The sequence below is a fragment of the Xenopus laevis genome, chromosome 9_10S (assembly GCF_017654675.1).
Source record: "Xenopus laevis strain J_2021 chromosome 9_10S, Xenopus_laevis_v10.1, whole genome shotgun sequence".
Lineage (NCBI taxonomy): Eukaryota > Metazoa > Chordata > Amphibia > Anura > Pipidae > Xenopus > Xenopus laevis.
The window spans coordinates 101582867-101600577 of NC_054388.1; the positions used below are offsets into that span (position 1 = coordinate 101582867).

The following is a 17711-nucleotide window of genomic DNA, read 5'->3' on the forward strand; positions in this document are numbered from 1 at the left end:
CCTTTGCAAAAGATTCGGCCGAATACTGAATTGAATCAGAATCCTAACTTGCATATGCAAATAAGGGGTGGGAAGGGGAAAACATTTTTACTGCCTTGTTTTGTGACAAAAAGTCACACGATTTCCCTCTCCGACCCTAATTTGCATATGCAAATTTATATTTGGATTCAGTTCGGCCAGGCAGAAGGATCCGGCTGAATCTGAATCTGGCTGAATCCTGGCCGGATTCCAAACCGAATCCTGGATTTGGTGCATCCATAATAACAATACATGTGTAGCCTTACAGGGCATTTGTTTTTAGATGGGGTCAGTGACCCCCATTTGAAAGCTGGAAAGAGTCAGAAGAAGAAGGCAAATAATTATAAAAAAAACTATGAAAAAAAAAGAAATAATAAAGACAAATGGAAAGGTTGCTTGGAATGAGCCATTCTATAAAATAATAAAAGTTAACTTTATGGTTACAGGAATGCTGCTAAATAAATAATACAATTGTATTGCATTGAAGCTTAATGGGCTAGAATCTGTGTAGAACACATTTCCAGCTAGAAAATAAAATTGTATTCAGAAAGAACAGCAGTGCCGTAAAGCAGTAGGAACTATAGGGGTGTGAGGGCAGATATGGGGCTGGGGTGATGATGGACACTGACTGGGATATATATTGATTTGCTAATAGAATATAATGATGTGAAATATAAAAAGAGGGGTGTGGGGTTGTGATTGTGGGGGGCTGTGATGCTTGCAGCAGGGGGGTCACACACACACACAGTGATGTAGAATGAGTGGGGGGAGGGGAGGCAGGAGCAGCCACAAGTGACCGAGAGCGACTCTGTGCGACTGTGAGTTAGGGATCAGCGGAACATGCGCTGCCAGAAACCTCCCCCGCGCTGGGAATCCCCAAAGCACAAATGTCGGGGAGCAGAGCCGGTGTAGGATGTGGTCTGTGATGCTGCTGCTCCTGGATGTAAATCGGCCGATCCCTGTGCGGAGTCATTACCCGTGATACAGCCTGGCATTGCCTTCCCATCTCATCTCCCTACTCGGTGGCACCGATGGCCCCAGGATGATCCGACTCCTTCTGCTGCTGCTGCTTCTTCCTGGGGCCGGTGAGTAACGGGAGGGGGTCGGGTGGAATGAGGGGACGCGGCGGGAAAAGGTCACCCACTCGTGGCTCCGGTCACTGGGTCTGGACTCTCTGGTTAATGGGACTGGGGCGAGTAACTGGCAGCAGCTGCCATAATGTGACCTGTATAGATTGTGACCTCACTGGCTGCTGATACTCATGTATGGATGGAGCATCGCTTGTAATCATTCTCCCTGCCTTTGGAATATGGAACCAACCATCCCCCATTCATGTGGGCAACGGGGGCATTTAATATAGATTTGATATAGTTCCCCCCCCACACCCACCAGCAACATCTGTGCCATCGCTCTCTATCTGGTGTCAGTCAGTCTAGTGAGCACTATGTGTAACTGTCACTACTCATATTTGTGTATGTGCTGATATTTATAGCCAGAGAAATGAGATATATATATATATACTGTATATATAGATAGATAGATAGATAGATATATATATAGATATATATATACAGTATATAGCTACACATATACAGAAGAACATCAGGAACCTGGTATTAAATGAAAAAAAAACCTCATTACCCATCCCCAGATCATGTGCCATGAATTATAAAGGGGAGATCAGTCATTTTCCCCATTGCCTGCCCACCAGCCCCTGCCAGTCACAGATCTGCTCTGCAGCACTAAGGCTTTAATTAAAGGGGAGACCTTGTAACTGGCGTTTGTAACTGTTAGCTTGGCGTGCATTTGAGGGGAGCCCTGGTTACTCCCCACCTTCCTGGTCATCTATATGTTCTGTACATTTCATTACTCCCTCTAGTTACTCCCATTCCTTGTATGAGGTGTTTTGATCAGGTCATTGCGTTGGAGGGGAGCCCTGGTCACCCCCTGCCCAATTGCTGATGTTTTCTGTACAAATGAGCCTTTCTCAAAAAGGAGACCTGGTTCCCCCTTGCCCTGTGGTCTGATCTGACTCTTGTATTTGAGGGGTGCACTCTTACCCCCCACCTGATCTCTAATGTGTTCTTTCTATCAGAGGTTGCTATTAAACAAGGTGTGAGAGTTACCTTCAGGGCAGTCAACTAGGGCAGCGGTTCCCAACCTTTTTTGGCGCGGGGACCGGTGTAGAGCAAGGACGCGGGGGGTCTGGGGAGTCGGGAGGGGGTTGGGAGGGGTTGGCGTCCAATTAGTTAATTGGCCTGGGGACCCCTGAACTAGGGTACAAATGCAGGGGAGCCCATCATTTTTAAGGGGCCTACAGACCAGTATTTAATGTAAGTGATTGTGTAACAATGAGACCCCAAATGTTGCACCCCTGTATCCCTTGTACCCCTAAAAGGAAAAAGGAGTTTCTGATGGTGGCTGTTATATGCTCTGTAAATCAAAACCTTTTATAAAAGCAGAGAAAATCTAGATCCCCCCTCTTTTGCCAGAGGTTTTCTCATACGAGCAACTTTTAAAAGGGCAGATGTAATTAACCCCTGCTCAACCATGATAGCATTCGGTGGCAGGTATTAAAGTATGGTTCCCCTGAAAGAGTTAATCCCCTCTCCTGCTATATACCCCTACTATAAAGATCCAATCACAGTCTGTGTATGTTCAATCGCTTCTGCTGACTATCTTGCCATGCGCCTTTGGATTCGCTGAACAAATAATAACACATTCTGATTTCCTATAGTCATTAAAAAACCCAAATTGACCTTTTTTTTTTTTCCTGTTGGTTTTTATGGCAGGGGTGGGTGGGTGGGAAGTCACAGCTGTTTGTTTGTTGCAGGAATAGGGGATGATGCTGGTGCTTCTAGTAGCACTGGCTGTAGCTGATATATAATAATATATAATATATATATATATATAGTATATTTGGGCTGTAGCCAAGTGTGAGGTTGTCACTGTGGCTGACACTTACTGCCTTGTGTATTCATACAGTTGTGTTACCCTTCCCTCGGGTGTTCAAGATAAATGCTCACCCTACCATAGTCAATCCCATAGCTGTGTGCGCTTAATTCCGACATCTGGTATAACTTTCTCAATTCCTCTGAGATCTGCCGCCCATGATTTATCATTGCTTCATTTAAATCTGGGGAACATCTTTATCTTCCTTTACATGACTGAATAAGGCCAGTTTAAAGGGGATGTAAAGCCCAAAACATGTTAGAGGTGTGGGACAGTAATGCTTGGGGCGCAAGGTTGGAGTGGAGTGCCCTGCACGCCAACCAGGTCCGGACTGAGAATTAAAAAGGCCCTGGCATTTTAGGTACACAGAGGCCCAATCAGCCCACATAGAGGCCCAAACAGCTCCCACCAGCCCACTAAATACTGACTTTCTATGGGACCTTATAGCAGCCCCTCTGGCATTTGCCAGAACCCACAGATTGCCAGTCCGGGCCTGACGCCAACCATTATTTACCCACTTTGCTAAGATTATAAAGCAGCTCCAGCATGTATACTAGAAAATCTAAGGAAGCCGTGTAATGAAAAGCACTACTGGGTCTAGTAACCCTTAGCAACCATTCAGATGTTATCTTGAAACAGGGAAGCTATGGTTGGGATTACTAGAACCAATGCAGACTTGATAAGGACTAACAGCAGAATTTCAAAGGGCAACTAAGGAAATAATAAAGGCTATCACAGATAAAAAGACTGATGGTGGGCACTAGTGATGTGCAGGTTAACCTAAAACCCAAGGGTTGACCACCTGTTGGGCAGGTTTGGGTTGAAATTTGGACGACCAATTCGGGGTAGGGTTGTTGATTCAGATTAAGTACAGTCTTCCTCAGCCCCTGAAGATTCTCTGTCTTTTAACCAGAGGTGCACAGAAGTAGTTTACAGAGTGAGCTGACACGGGAACGGGTTGGGTGCGGGTCCAACGTTTTGCGGGTTTGGGTGCAGGTTTTGGTTTAGGCTGTTAGTTTTTCCTGACCTGCACATCACTACTGGGCACCTCTGTCTTGGTTGTTCTACTGATTTTTGTCTAGGGATCTCAAACCTGTGCATTTCATGGTCTGTGTCTCTTTAAACAATGAAGTTGGCGGCGATTTCAGGGGTAAGTGATTGTTTTTCCATACCTGTTGGTAGGTGTGTCTATGCAGTTCAGGGACTACACAGAGCGGGTGAGAGACAGGGACACCTAGTGGTAAGTGTAGGAAAAACAACAAATAGATCAGCTTTTCTCTAAACAAGAATGTGTATATATAAATATGAGAAACTTTTTAGTAGTATTTGTCCTACTAGGGACCCTACACCTCCTGTATCTCTATAGTTACAAAACCATAGCTGCCATAATTCTGTGTCTAGGCTAAGTCTAAGTAGTGTGGGACTGGGACATTTAGGGCCCACCATCAAGATCTTGACATGAAGGATTCGCTCTCATAAACATTTCTAAGTGTCACAGGTGGAAAAACGAAGAGGGTGATGTTAAGTGCTGTTGGCTGGGGCCCACTAGGGTTGCAGCCCTCCAGCTTTGTTACTGGGGTAGACCAGTCCGACCCTGCCAGCGTAATCCTTCACAATAATCAGAGGCTGAATTAAATGGAGCAGAACCTATAATTCTGATCATGCGATACCTTGACTTGAGCCAAACCTCCACCATTTACAATTCATTTCAGAACCAATGTAAATGTGTAAAGGTTAATGTAACTGGCAGGTTAATGTACAGGTATGGGGATCCTTTATCTGGAAACCAAATACACAAATATCCGAATTACGGGAGAGTCATCTCCCATAGACTCCCATTTTGATAAAATAATTCAATTTCTTTTCAAAAATATATCCCTTTTCTCTGTTATAATGAATCAGTAACTTGTACTTGATCCCAACTTATATATAATTAATCCTTATTGGAGGCAAAGCAATATTAGTGGGTTTATTTAATGTTTTTTAGTAGATTTAAGGTATGAAGTACCATATTACAGAAAGATCCCTGATCTGGATACCCCCAGGCCCTGAGCATTCTGGAGGACCTGATATACCTGTTAAATTGAAAGCTGCTCATAATTTTATTTAATTGGGCAACATATCAATTTGGGCAAAGTTCCCCTTTAAAAAATCTCAACTTCTGAAAGTGCTGGTGAGTTAGTGCTCTCAGCCTGTTACCCTAGTGATGGGCATTGGGTGCCAGTAGCAGAATTAGGTGCGGGTGTAGAATGCAGTTGTTATACAGGACGTTGTAGTTGTGTCTGTGCAATGCATGCTGGGAGCTGGGTGATGTATGTGGAACACGTGTCACAAGACTAAATGACTTTGTTTTGGAATAAATTGCCCCATTTAGTGACCTCTGTAGGATTTGAGGGTGTGACACTAATTGCCTTATCTACAAACCAAAAAAGCCCCTCATGATCATGTTTCTGTGGGACAAATTCCCTTTCACTGACTAATGCCCCTTTATGTCATTGCCCCACCTCTACTCCTTATGTCCCACTAGTGAACGTTTACTTCTAAAAAGGTGCCAACTCTAGACAAGGGGTGGCCAAACATGGCAGCCACTAGAGGTACTAGGGGGTAAGCAGCTGTTGTGACTTCTGTGGATATAGTGTAGGTATAGTGGACTCAGTGGTACACTGACTGATGAGCAGTTGAAGAAAAAAATCTTATCCCCAAGTTTGGGGGTCCCTAAAATTATAAAAAACGTCTAGTTACCTCAATGGGAAATGTAGGGGCCCTAGCAAAGGAATTTAGAGAAAGGGGCATTATAGTAAAGTGCTATGAATGTTAAAGAAGTTTTAAATGATTTGCTAAATTGTAGACCACAAAAAAGAATTAATAGAGAAGAAGAAACCCATTTAGAACATGACAATAGATTATATATTGCACTGGAGTGTGGGACAGGCTGGAGGGCCAATGATATAAGGTTGCAGTAGTCCAGGCAGGATGTGATGAGAGCATGCGCTTTGATTTTATTTGCGTAGAACAAAGGGGACGTTTTTGAAGGAGCTGTACCAGGTTTAGATGTGGATTTTCATGGGATTAGAGAAGGAACACTTATATTTATTTGCACCATGGCTGAATTGCCTGGGTAATATTCTCTCAGACCTTGGCAAGTTTTTTGCATTTAAAATGCAATGATCCCAAACTCCACTACAAACCACCAAACACCGGCCCTTTGAGACTGTCTGGGGCCCTGCCTGACCATCCCTGATCATGTATATTATCTGAAATTTATATACAGCTCAGTAAATGTCTTGCACTGGGGGGGAGAGTGGCGCTAAATGTTTACACTTGTGTCTGGGAGTCCGATAGGGAAAGATAAAACCACATTCAATTTGCCCTGTTTAATGAAACAGTTGGATTTTATGACAAGAATAGTGAGAGGGCAGCTCGTGTTTGGAGCTAGGTGTACGTTGCTTTTCAGGGCACATTCTTTACATTCCAGGAGTCGGTAGGGTCTGACAATAAAGTGTGTCTCATAAAGCCGAGTCAGGGGGAAGAAGGATGAGAAATGGCAGGGCCGTCTATTCAGAGCCTATTGTTTGCTACTAAAGTTGACCTTGGGGTTGATTTCTGGCTTCCTCGCTGCCTGTCCACAGGTCTGGGAAAACGAGTTCCTGCCCCGAAAGTAAATTCTTTGGGTTTTTTTGTTCTTTATATTCAAATGACCTTTCCATTCCCTTGGCTGCAGTGTTGCTTCCGATCAGCCCTTTTATAATAAGCCAGCCATTATTATTGTTTTATAATATAGCGCCAACATATTCCTTAGCACTTTATACATCATTCCCATCAGCCCCTGCCCCAGTGGAGCTTACAATCTAAGGTCCCTATCACATTTACACACTATGGTCTGTTCTATCAGAAGCCAATTAACCTGCCTGTATGTTCTTGGGGTGAGTACCCAGCAGACACAGGGAGAAAACGTACTCGGAGATATTTCCCTAGTTGGGATCGAACCCGCATCACCATCCCTCTCATCAGCCACCATGGAATACATAGGGGCAGATTTATCAAGGGTCAAAGTGAAAATTTGAAGTAAAAAAAATTAGAATTTCGTGCTATTTTTTGTGTACTTCGTCTAGGGAATAGTCCAAATTCAATTTGAATTTGAAAAATATTCGAAAATGTTGAATATCGAAATGTCTCTTTAAAACGTCGACTTCGACCATTCGCCATCTAAAACCCGCCAAATTTCTGTTTTAGCCTATGGGGGGACCTCCTAGAACCTATTTGGAGTCAATTGGTGGACTTTGAAAAATAAAAAATACTTTGAATTGAATTTGATCGATTTGAGCCTATTCACCTGCAGAAAAAAAACGTTGATTTTTTTTTTAATAGATTTCGGTTGGTCATTTTTTATTCGAAGTTTTGGGAGTTAAAAAAAAACTCCCATTACTTTGAATTTCAACCCTTGATAAATCTGCTCCCAACTGTGCAACATAGGGATTGCTGAGAAACGCGTGGGGCATTAATCACCTAGGCAAACTGTACAGAATATAGAGAAACATTACCCCTTTAAAGAAATCAGATTTTTGAGGTAGCCCCATATAAAGGCAAAAGACTGCAGGAGGCAGGTTGTGGAATGTCACACCCCAACAGGACGGATACTGCTCAGTAGAGGCATTTCAGCGCGTTTCGCTTTCAACTTCGCTCTCTGCTTCAGTGGAACCTGGTGCAGACCGTGTCTAGCTGCCACATAAATTATGCATGTATTAATTCAATTATCCTTGTGCTGAAAAAGATCTCAGCTAGCAGCGTCTCATCTTGTTGCTGAAGGGATGTCATATAACATTCATTATATAGCCAGCATTCTGCTAATACAGAGCAAATGACATTTTTAAGGTTACAGGAAATATACAAAGAATCAACTTTTAATGTTGTGTGATGTTGGCCTAAACTGTCACATGGTTGTTAAGGTTTAACTTAGCAACCAGGCAGTTGTTTAAATGGGAGCCTGAAAGATCCATTTTTCATATTCGTCGTAATACCATTGCCATATGGTTGCACATATCACTAGTGTTTAAAACTCTAAAGTATAAGACAAAAGAACATTAAATAGACCCAACTGCAAAGTGTTATGTTTTTGGTAGCCGAGGATGAGTAGAGTATAACAGTGCTTTATTAGCAGGCTCTCATGAAGCCATTACACAACAGTAACTTTGTGGTGTAGTAAATTTAGATTGTCCTTGTTTCAGTAGTCCTGGTTTCTTAATTCTGACTAAAGAACCAGGCTGAAAGTGTACATCTCTGGCACCATGTTTTCGGTCAGTATAAGCCTTACATTTGGCTTGTTCAGGCCCGGATTTGTGGGAAGGCCACCTAGGCCCGGGCCTAGGGCGGCAGGATTTTAGGGGGGCGGCATGCTGCCCAACCACACTCACATTGGTTCAAAAACACTGGGGATGCGCAGGAGATACAATCTCCATGAAAATTTGCACGAATAAAGGGGAGGGGGCAGGGGCGACAAACGGCAGTGGGCCTAGGGGCTCCTGCTATGTAAATCCGGCCCTGGGCTTGTTGACATTTCACAATGTCAGCAGTAGATAATTTTGTAGGCACAGTATTTTGTGGAAGTTTGATGTCTGCAACATGTAACTTAGTGTGCATCTGTCTGCCATGTAATAATTCAGCTGGAGATGATTGGGTTGTTGCATGGCACGTTGCTCTGTAGTTATGTAGGAACTCCGTTGTAAATACTTTCCAAGATTTCCCAGTAAAGTGCTTTGCTTGTTGCTGTCAGCAAAAGACGGTGTATTGGTCTTATATGGGTCCTTAGTAGACGTTGAAGGGTATTAGGTTATTTTAATTCTGCTTAGGGCATTGTTCTGCTACGTACTTTTTCCCTAGCCACACAGGTATGGAATCGGTTATCCAGAAAGCTCCGAATTACGGAATGTCAATCTACCATAGACTCCATTATATCCAAATAATCCAGATTTTTACAAATGATTCCCTTTTTTCTCTGTAATAATAAAACAGTAAATTGTACTTGATCCACACTAAGATATAATTAGTCCTTGTTTGAAGCAAAACCAGCCTATTTGGTTTAAGTAATGTTTACATGATTTTCTAGTAGATTTACGTTAGTAAAATGCAAATTACGGAAAGATCCCTTATACAGAAAGCCCCAGGTCCCGAGCATTCTGGATAACAGGTCCCATACCTGTATAAGATAGTGTGAGATTAATGATGCACAGGGGTACTCAGGAGTTTGGGGAAGCACAGAGATACTGGCAACAAGATGAACAGTAATACTTTTGTTTTGGCAATTCTATGCTATACGTTGTGTCCTCCAGAAATCTCCTGCAGGGCGTAGTGATGGAGAAGAATTATGTATGTAGAGCAGTACCCCTAGGCCCGCTGATGTTTGTCGTTTCGTCCCCTCCCTTTTATTCGCGCAAATCTTCATCATTGGGACCAGAGCAATGAGGATTGACACATGGAAAATTTAAAAAATGTAAAAAACTATTTTATCTCCTGCTCAATCCCAATGTTTCTGAACCAGTGTGGGTGTGGTTGAGCAGCATGCCGCCTCCTAAAATCCTGCCACCCTAGGCCTGGGGCTTGGTGTCCTTTCCGCAAATCTGGGCCTGATGGCCCCCAACCAGTGGCTCAGGAACTTGTAAAAGCAGTCAGCACATCGATTATCTCTCCTGTAGAGAATTGGTGCACGTTCCTCAGTGGCCACTTTCCACTGATATCACGACAACCTTTGTTTGCAGAACAGCACCAGACTGTAAATCTTTTTGTTTAAAAAGCCTTTATTTCAGCTCTGGGCATCACTGCAACGTTTCAGACCATGCGGCCTTTTATCATAATATGGCCTAAAACGTTGCGGTGATGCCCAAAGCTGAAATAAAGGCTTTTTAAACAAAAAGATTTACAGTCTGGTGCTGTTCTGCAAACAAAGGTTGCAGTGACTCAGGAACAACATGTTACTCACCAATCCCTTGGATGTTGCTCCCAGTGGCCTTAAAGCAGGAGCTTATTTTTGAATTCCAGGCTTGGAGACAAATTTTGGTGTATAAAAAAAACAGGTGTACTGCCAAACAGAGCCTCAATGTAGGCTGCCACAAAGGGGCTACAAAATAGCCAATAACAGGCCTTTTTGGCACCCCCTGGAACTTCTTTCATACTTGTGTTGCTTCCCAACTCTGTTTACAATTGAAGGTTGAGGACCCCTGATGTAGAATAGGTTGAGGTTTTTATATATATGCCGAATAACCAGTTTTGTGGCTAACAAGGCAAGCTGTCCTTATTAATGTATATTTGTCTAATTTCTTACTTCTGTTTGTCCTTGCAGAGCCTATAGCCAATAAGGCAGATGACCTGGAATCTTCAAAAGAGTGTTCTCCAATGGCCGAGGACAGTGTCCCTGTGACTACCCAGTCCATGATCCAGAGTCCTCCTCCAACATTCCTTCAACTTAGAAACAAAGAGCCTGTACCACAAACCCTACCTTCCATGGGTGCTGAATTGTCCCATCTCCTAGAAAAGTCCCCTTTTACAGCTCCTGCCAAAGTACATTCCATCCATGGAGAAAGGAGGGTTGTCTCCACCAGCAAGCAGAATAGGAGTGCATTGCACCCAACCTCCATGCCTCACACAGGACATACACACTCATCAAAGAGGCCTGCCATGTTTAGAAATGGAAATGCAAGAGAATTAGCTCTAAAGAAGTTGAAAAGCAAAAAAGCACCTATCCCTCAGGCCAGGGATCTAAAGATGACTACAGAGAAATTTCTGGCTGTGACAGAGGGTCTTGGTCGGGTATTGTTACATGAAATGAATGTGACAATGCAAGGTATGGGCTTAACATACTCAGCAGTTACCACCAGTTCTCCAGAGCTGTCCACCACAGCCAAGCACCAGCAGGTCACTCATGGAAGGACATTTATGAAGAGACCATTAAAACATGGATTTAGTGAGTCTCCAACTGAGAACAGAAAGAATATATCTGTGGGTTCTCTGAAACCTCAGCACAGTAGGCTACCAAAAAATAAATCTATCATTCAGCTTCCTTCTGATTTGTCTGATTTTGAACTCCCTAATATCGCCCATGTCTCTTCGAATATCACCTTTCCAGCTATATTATTGGAAAAAGAAACAGGGCTGAATTCTCATATTGCCTCGGAACATCTTAAAATTTCTACAACAGATGCTGCAGAGGCTACGAAAACTATCTTAGGGGAACAAGTGGTTATAAATAGCACAGAGAAAATGACTTTGACCTCTCAAGGGCACAGATACAATGATATTTCAAGGCCTCTACTTTTCAAAGAGCCAGATGCCTGTGCGACAGGTGAAACTAGACCAGCTCATGCAGAGGGTGATTCCAAAGTTATTTTAAAGAGGCATGACATTGATTTGAACCAAAGCAGGAGAAGCAATTTCAGTTCAACAGCAATACCAATCCAGCCTGACTCTATTACAAAAAATCTGCCTGTTAAATTGACTTCAGCCAGGCCGGAGATAGATATTGAGACTTTAACACAAGTCCTTCAGCTAGAAAAAGGCTCAAGTAATCAAGCACTTGAGGAGGTCCAGTCCAATACTCAACCTGGTCTTGGATCTACGAAGTTGAGGAGACCAGGAAACACATCAGTCCAAACAGAAACACAAACCAAAGCAGAGTCCGGATCGACAACAGTAAACCCTAGAAAAATACATATTCACAGCCAAGCTCATCGATCTGTCACCAACCACAGGAAGCCCAAACAAAGGCCACAACAAGAATCAGAGATTTACAATTTGACACAGCCCATAATAACATCCATCCAACCAGCAACACATCAACATGACACAAACAAACAATTGCACTTAGGTCAGGGTTCAAAGGCCCAAACAGACCCTAATATCAAGACAGACACACAAGGCCAATCAGTCACATCCAAAGGAGCACGCCAGTATAGCCCAACCACAAAAACTGATATAATGTTAAGCTCTATGCTTCCACCAGCGTTGCATGATATAACCACAAAAACTTCACCAGTGTTAACTACTGCAGCTTTATTAGGTACACATTGGTTTGGCACACTGATCCAAACAGAACCAGGGAAAGTAAACACGACACAGTCAGGAATTGGGCGTATAGACTCCAATACAACAGCACATACACAGGGCACCTCTTCTATACAGGAACACTTGACACCAATCGATTTGGATGCTAATATCATAGGGAGCCATTCTGTAATCACAGAGACACTTCCACTGTATAGCATTGCAGGTCAAGCAACTGATAGGCTTCCTGAGCTAGTTTCACACACCAAGCCAGTGGGGTCGGACTGGTTTACACCTACCTTATCTGCCAATAGTGAGCCAGAGCTCTCCACAATTAGACAAACCACAAAAAGTCATCTTGAGCCATCCTCAAATAGGCAGCCTGAGCTATCCACCAATAGGCAGCCTGAGCTATCCTCATATAGCCCACCTGAACCCACCACAAAAGGGCAGCCTGAGCTATCCAAATGGAGCAAACAAGAGCTATCAACTAACAGACAGCCAAGACTATCCAATAAGAGCCGACCAGAGCTATCCACAGCGAGTGGGTTGGAGATAACCACACAGAACCAGCAAGAACTTTCCACACACAATCACTTTATGTCATCCACAGAGACCCAGTCTGAGTTATCTACATTGACTCAGACAGAAGTGTCCACCAACAACAAAACAGCATTATCCACACAAAAGGAGCTTGAAACATCTACAAAGAGCAATACATATATAACTGCAAGCCAATCAGTGGGACCTGAAATCAGCCGCACAAAATTCTCAACTAACAGCCAAACAACCCTTTCCTCAAACAGCCATCCTTTAGTGTACACTGTAGAGCTATCTAGGAGAAGCCAGCTAGAACTGACCACAAAGACACAATCAGAGTTGCCCAAAATTAGCCAGACAGAGAGAACAACAACGATTCAGCCTAAACATTCCAAGGACAACATTCCAGAGCTGTTCACAGAAAACCAGCCAGGAGTATCCTCACCATGGCATTGGGATCCGTCTACGAAGAGTCAGATAGCCACAGATAGATCCACACAAAGTCATCAAGACTTGACAATCATTCATGATCGACCTGAGCTCTCAACACAAAGTCTGCCAAAATTATACACATATAACCAGACTAAATCATCCACGAAGAATAATCTATTAACAACTATTGCTCTACAAACACCCCCAGAAGAAGACCTATCTACAGAAATTGGACCAAGATTGTCATCCGGGAGGACAGAACCAAATATAGAGACTACGTCAAGCCATGGCACAGAGCCATATTCATTCACAGAGAATTACTCTCAGTTATCTACACTTAAAAACCCAGGCAGCCAACCAGAATTAGCCACGCAAACTGCATCATTGGGCCAAACCCACAAAACAACAAAAAGTAAGACACAACTATTTACAGAAACACAACCAGGACTAACTACCCAAACCCAAGGAGAATCCTCCGTTTCAGATGAACAAACAAATACCGGTGAACTGATGAGCGTGCCAACTTCCAAGACCCAAATAACCTCAACTCAGCATGGACCAAAATGGCAGACAGGGCTGATAATAGAAGCAAGAACTACAAGCTCTAAAGCAAGTGGAACACAATATGTGTCACCTGCCACATCAGTAACAGTGAAAGATTCACATGCCAATGTTTCTGAAACAGCCTGGAATGGAAGGAACTCTAGTCACTCGTCTTCTTTTACATGGGACTCTGGAATTAACTCAACATGGACTCATGAGGACACTTCCAAATCAACATCCAACGTGCTTCCTACCACTGCCAATGGGTTTCATGGAAATGCTACAACAGAAGATGACTTAACTATAGCGGCAAGATCAGGACAAGGACAGATCGCACATGTTTCGCACACAGTTCAGTTGAATACGTCCCTGCAGATGAAGACCACAACACTAACTCCTCATTCACTCAGTGATAGGGGGCCTGGACAGCCTGGAATGGACAGGATATTCATTGTCGATGAGCAGCTGCCAGTCTTTAAAGGTCTGTCCTGGAATTAAAGCCACACCAAGATGTCTGTATCACAAAAGCACCACTCTCAAAGATACTATCCTTACTCAGTCTTGTCATTTGTCACTTATTACCTATCCAGGTATATTTTTGTGTTTCCTCCATTTCTTCTCTGCATTCTTTCTTTTCATAATTTCCTTGTGATATATATATCTCGAAAGACCTAGACTGGTGGTTCCCAAACTATAGGATCAAAACACCTGGGGGGCTTGGAGCAGTGGCCAGTGGCGAAACTACCGGGGGGAACAGGGGGTTAGATTGCACCAAGGCAGGGGGTGGGGACAGATGCACGGCCTGCACCCGGGCCTGATGCTGCTTAGTTATAGTTACTGGCAGAGGTTTACTCAGCTTGAATTCCAGGGTAAGATTTAAGGAGAATGTCTATTGTTGTCATATATATACACATAACCAGCTTAATGGGAAATAAGAGTGAGATTTGGTGAAAACTTATCTGATGCTGGAACTAAAATTGAATAACTGATACACCAGTGTTTTTTTTATATTTGTCTAATGGGGTGTTATCTAAAGGTTGAAGCTCCAAGTGGGACTTGAACCAAAAAAAACTTGAAAATTACTGATCTCGACTAAAACACATGTTCCTACAAACAGAAGTGAATTGTTTGTTTATATCCATCACCTGCTTAGGATGGTTAAGAGCTAAGTATGAGTTGAGAGCTTAGGGGTAGGCTTAGCAGAATAGGCAGGGTCTAGACTAATTCAATTGCTGCTAAAGTTTCACTGAAAATTAGATATATTGTAATTCTTTCCCCATCAAATGATCAATGTTGTTACCTTCAAAATGAAGAGGTTCCTTCCGTTGTAGAATCTCTTGATGTCTACTGGTTAGGCCCATATCTATCCCCTTATCGTCTTTATGTTGTAGGAAAACCAGCGCTATAAGCTCAGGGATAGACAAAAAGAATATAAAAAATGCATATAGTGTAGTATTTCTTTATATTAGAAATACACCTATTTGTGCGATTGTTGGGGGATGTGCTCTATTCCATTCACCACAGGGTTTGCTTGCCCTTTAACCGTTTCTTTAAAACGTGATCACCTCCTATGTGCAGAGAATGAATACTCACAAACGTTTAAATCCTTCACTAGCATAAAAGTATAGTTGCCCCCCAGTTGCAGAACATTGTTTGGCTTCTGAAAAAGACGTGCTAATATCGCGTAAAACACCATATGTGCGCTTTAAATAAGTGCGTAATCAGTCAATCCGTGGTCTCGCTCTGCCAAATGGATGGTAATTGCCGGAGTTGTGTGTATGGCACGCGATGTAGGGCACTCACGGATGACGTCACAGCCAACGCGTTTCGTCTATGCGACTTCCTCAAGGCTTCAGGATTCTCACCGCGCAAGTGCGCCTTTTGTGAGCGGTTGGTAACCATGGTGGCGTGTGTTTTCCATCTCCTGCTTCTCGATCACACGCATCTCCATGGTAAGCCGCTCAATTTGCCATACATATTATATATAAAAACATTTGCATAAAACAAAAGCAATATTGCAACTTTTACAAACACATCTTAAAGGAGAAGTAAAGCTCCAAGACAATTTATTGCCAACAGATTAGCCACAATAGTACAAGCTAGAATGCTATATTTATTCTGCAGAATGCTTCACCATACCTGAGTAAACAGCTCTAGACACTGTCTCTGTTTGTTTAGGATAGAAGCTGCCATATAAGCTTGGTGTGACATCACTTCCTGCCTGAGTCTCTCCCTGCTCACTCATAGCTCTGGGCTCAGATTACAGCAGGGATGGGAGGAGGGAGGGGGAGAGGAGCAAACTGAGCATGCTCAAGCCCTAGCCCTGGAGGTTTAAGATGAAAACAGGAAGTCTGATACAGAAGCCCATGTGTACACAATAGAAGGAAAGAAATGTGGTGTTTCTTTTGACAGAGGACTCAGAGCAGCATTACTTTGAGGGTTTACTGGTGTATTTATATAGACCTTTCTGATAACGCTTGCTTAATTTTAGCCTTTCCTTCTCCTTTAAGTTTGACCACATTACCATAAAATTAGCTTAACTGTTCTGAACCATTTAAATCTTGTATATTTTTCTCTACATATTCGGTTTGTGTGCAGGACTATAGGAAAGAATGAGTAATTTTTTTTATAGATAACTTTTTTTTGGGGAAAAATCATAACCGGTAATTATTCTACCCAAAACTATTATTATCGTTGGCAAGGAACTGATTTTATAAAAACGCTCTTAAATTTATATCTACATTAGGACCTTTGGGCGTAGATGTTTCCAATAAATGTATCCACTTACTTTCACATTGTAGGGTTTTTTTCACCAAATTACCCTATCTCCACTTATTTTTTTACTTTCTCTATACCCCAGTATGTCAAGCCTGCGGGGCTCATTTTGTGGAATTCTTTAAAGTGTTTGGAAACATTATGGGGCAGATTTATCAAGGGTCAAATTTCGAAGTGGAAAATACTTTGAAATTCGACCAACGAATAGAATCCTCTGACATTCGAATTCAAACTCGTAGGATTGTATTCATCGTACGGTTCGAACAATTTTATCGTACGATTTTCCACGAAACCCAAAAACTTAGAAATATGCTCTGGCAGGTCCCCATAGGCTAACATAGCACTTCGGCAGGTTTAAATTGGCGAAGTATTGAAGTCAAAGTTTTTTTTAAAGAGGCAGTACTTCGATTATCGAATGGTCGAATGATTTTTACTTCGAATCGAAGTCGAAGTAAATTCGAAGTCGTAGTATCCTTATCCTATCTTTAATTTTAAATTCTTTTTTGTTTACGTTTGATTCAAATATTTTTTTTCACCATATTGGCACGCTTTACACAGGGAACATGGGTAGAAACATACATTATTTTGATTTGACCGTAGTTTTCTCAGTGTCACAATAGTTTTTTGTCAGTATTTGTTTTAAATTATTGGATCTTTCGGGAGTTTGTCTCTAAGGTCTATATCACATTGTAATATGTCCCAATGTTTTCTAATGATTTTACTTTAACCGGCAGAGGGAGTGAATTGCAGAGTCTCCGGATTTTCTTTACGTAACTGCCATATCTATCCCCTGCCAACTGCAATAGGCACTTTAGTCCAGAACCCTACGTTTTATTCAGATGGGACCTAGGATACACCAAAATTCATATATTTCCTGCAATGACTGTGTCAATAAACCTAATGTACAGTTATTTCAGGAGGTCATTTTTATTGTATTTAATGGAGATTATGAAGACCTACCCTTAACAATATGGATGACTATCATGATCCAAAGTTTCATGAAACCTTTAAAGCTTGCTGCAAACCATATCATAATTGTTGGTCATTCCAAAAATTCCAATCAAGGTCTTTGGGTTTTCTCCATCTTGGCAGACATAAGTGCAGCCATTCATTTCATTAAATTGGGTCGACGGCTTTCAAGTGATACTGGTTATTGGTTGGGTTAGGTCAAACATATGGAGGTTCTTGAGATGAATTAGATGCGTCCATCAGGTATAGTGAAGACATTATACACACATAGTGGGACATTCACTAAGATTCGTAGTTGCGCTGGCGTCCGCTTCGCCAGGCGTAGTTTCGCCAGCGCTCCGCAAATTCACTAAAATCCGAAGTTGCGCTCGGGGGTAGCGTAAGGTTGCGAAGTTGCGCTAGCGTTGATTCGCTAAGCAAAGCAAAGTTCTGCTAGCGATGGTTAATTTGCA

At 42.5% G+C, this 17711-nt stretch overlaps 1 protein-coding gene across 2 annotated transcripts in view; it reads left to right on the forward strand.

Annotated features, from left to right (window-relative positions):
• The first annotated feature begins 786 nt into the window (after nucleotides 1-786).
• LOC108703198 overlaps nucleotides 787-17711 on the forward strand; it is a 30165-nt gene continuing 13240 nt past the window's right edge. Inside the window, exons 1-2 of one of the 2 annotated variants that reach the window (XM_018239268.2) lie at nucleotides 787-1103; nucleotides 10304-13996. In XM_018239268.2, the coding sequence (XP_018094757.1) occupies nucleotides 1061-1103; nucleotides 10304-13996 (3736 nt within the window). In that variant the 5' untranslated portion in view covers nucleotides 787-1060. Of the gene's footprint in view, nucleotides 1104-10303; nucleotides 14106-17711 lie in introns of those variants that run through there. The other variant, XM_041578177.1, reaches the window with a different exon arrangement.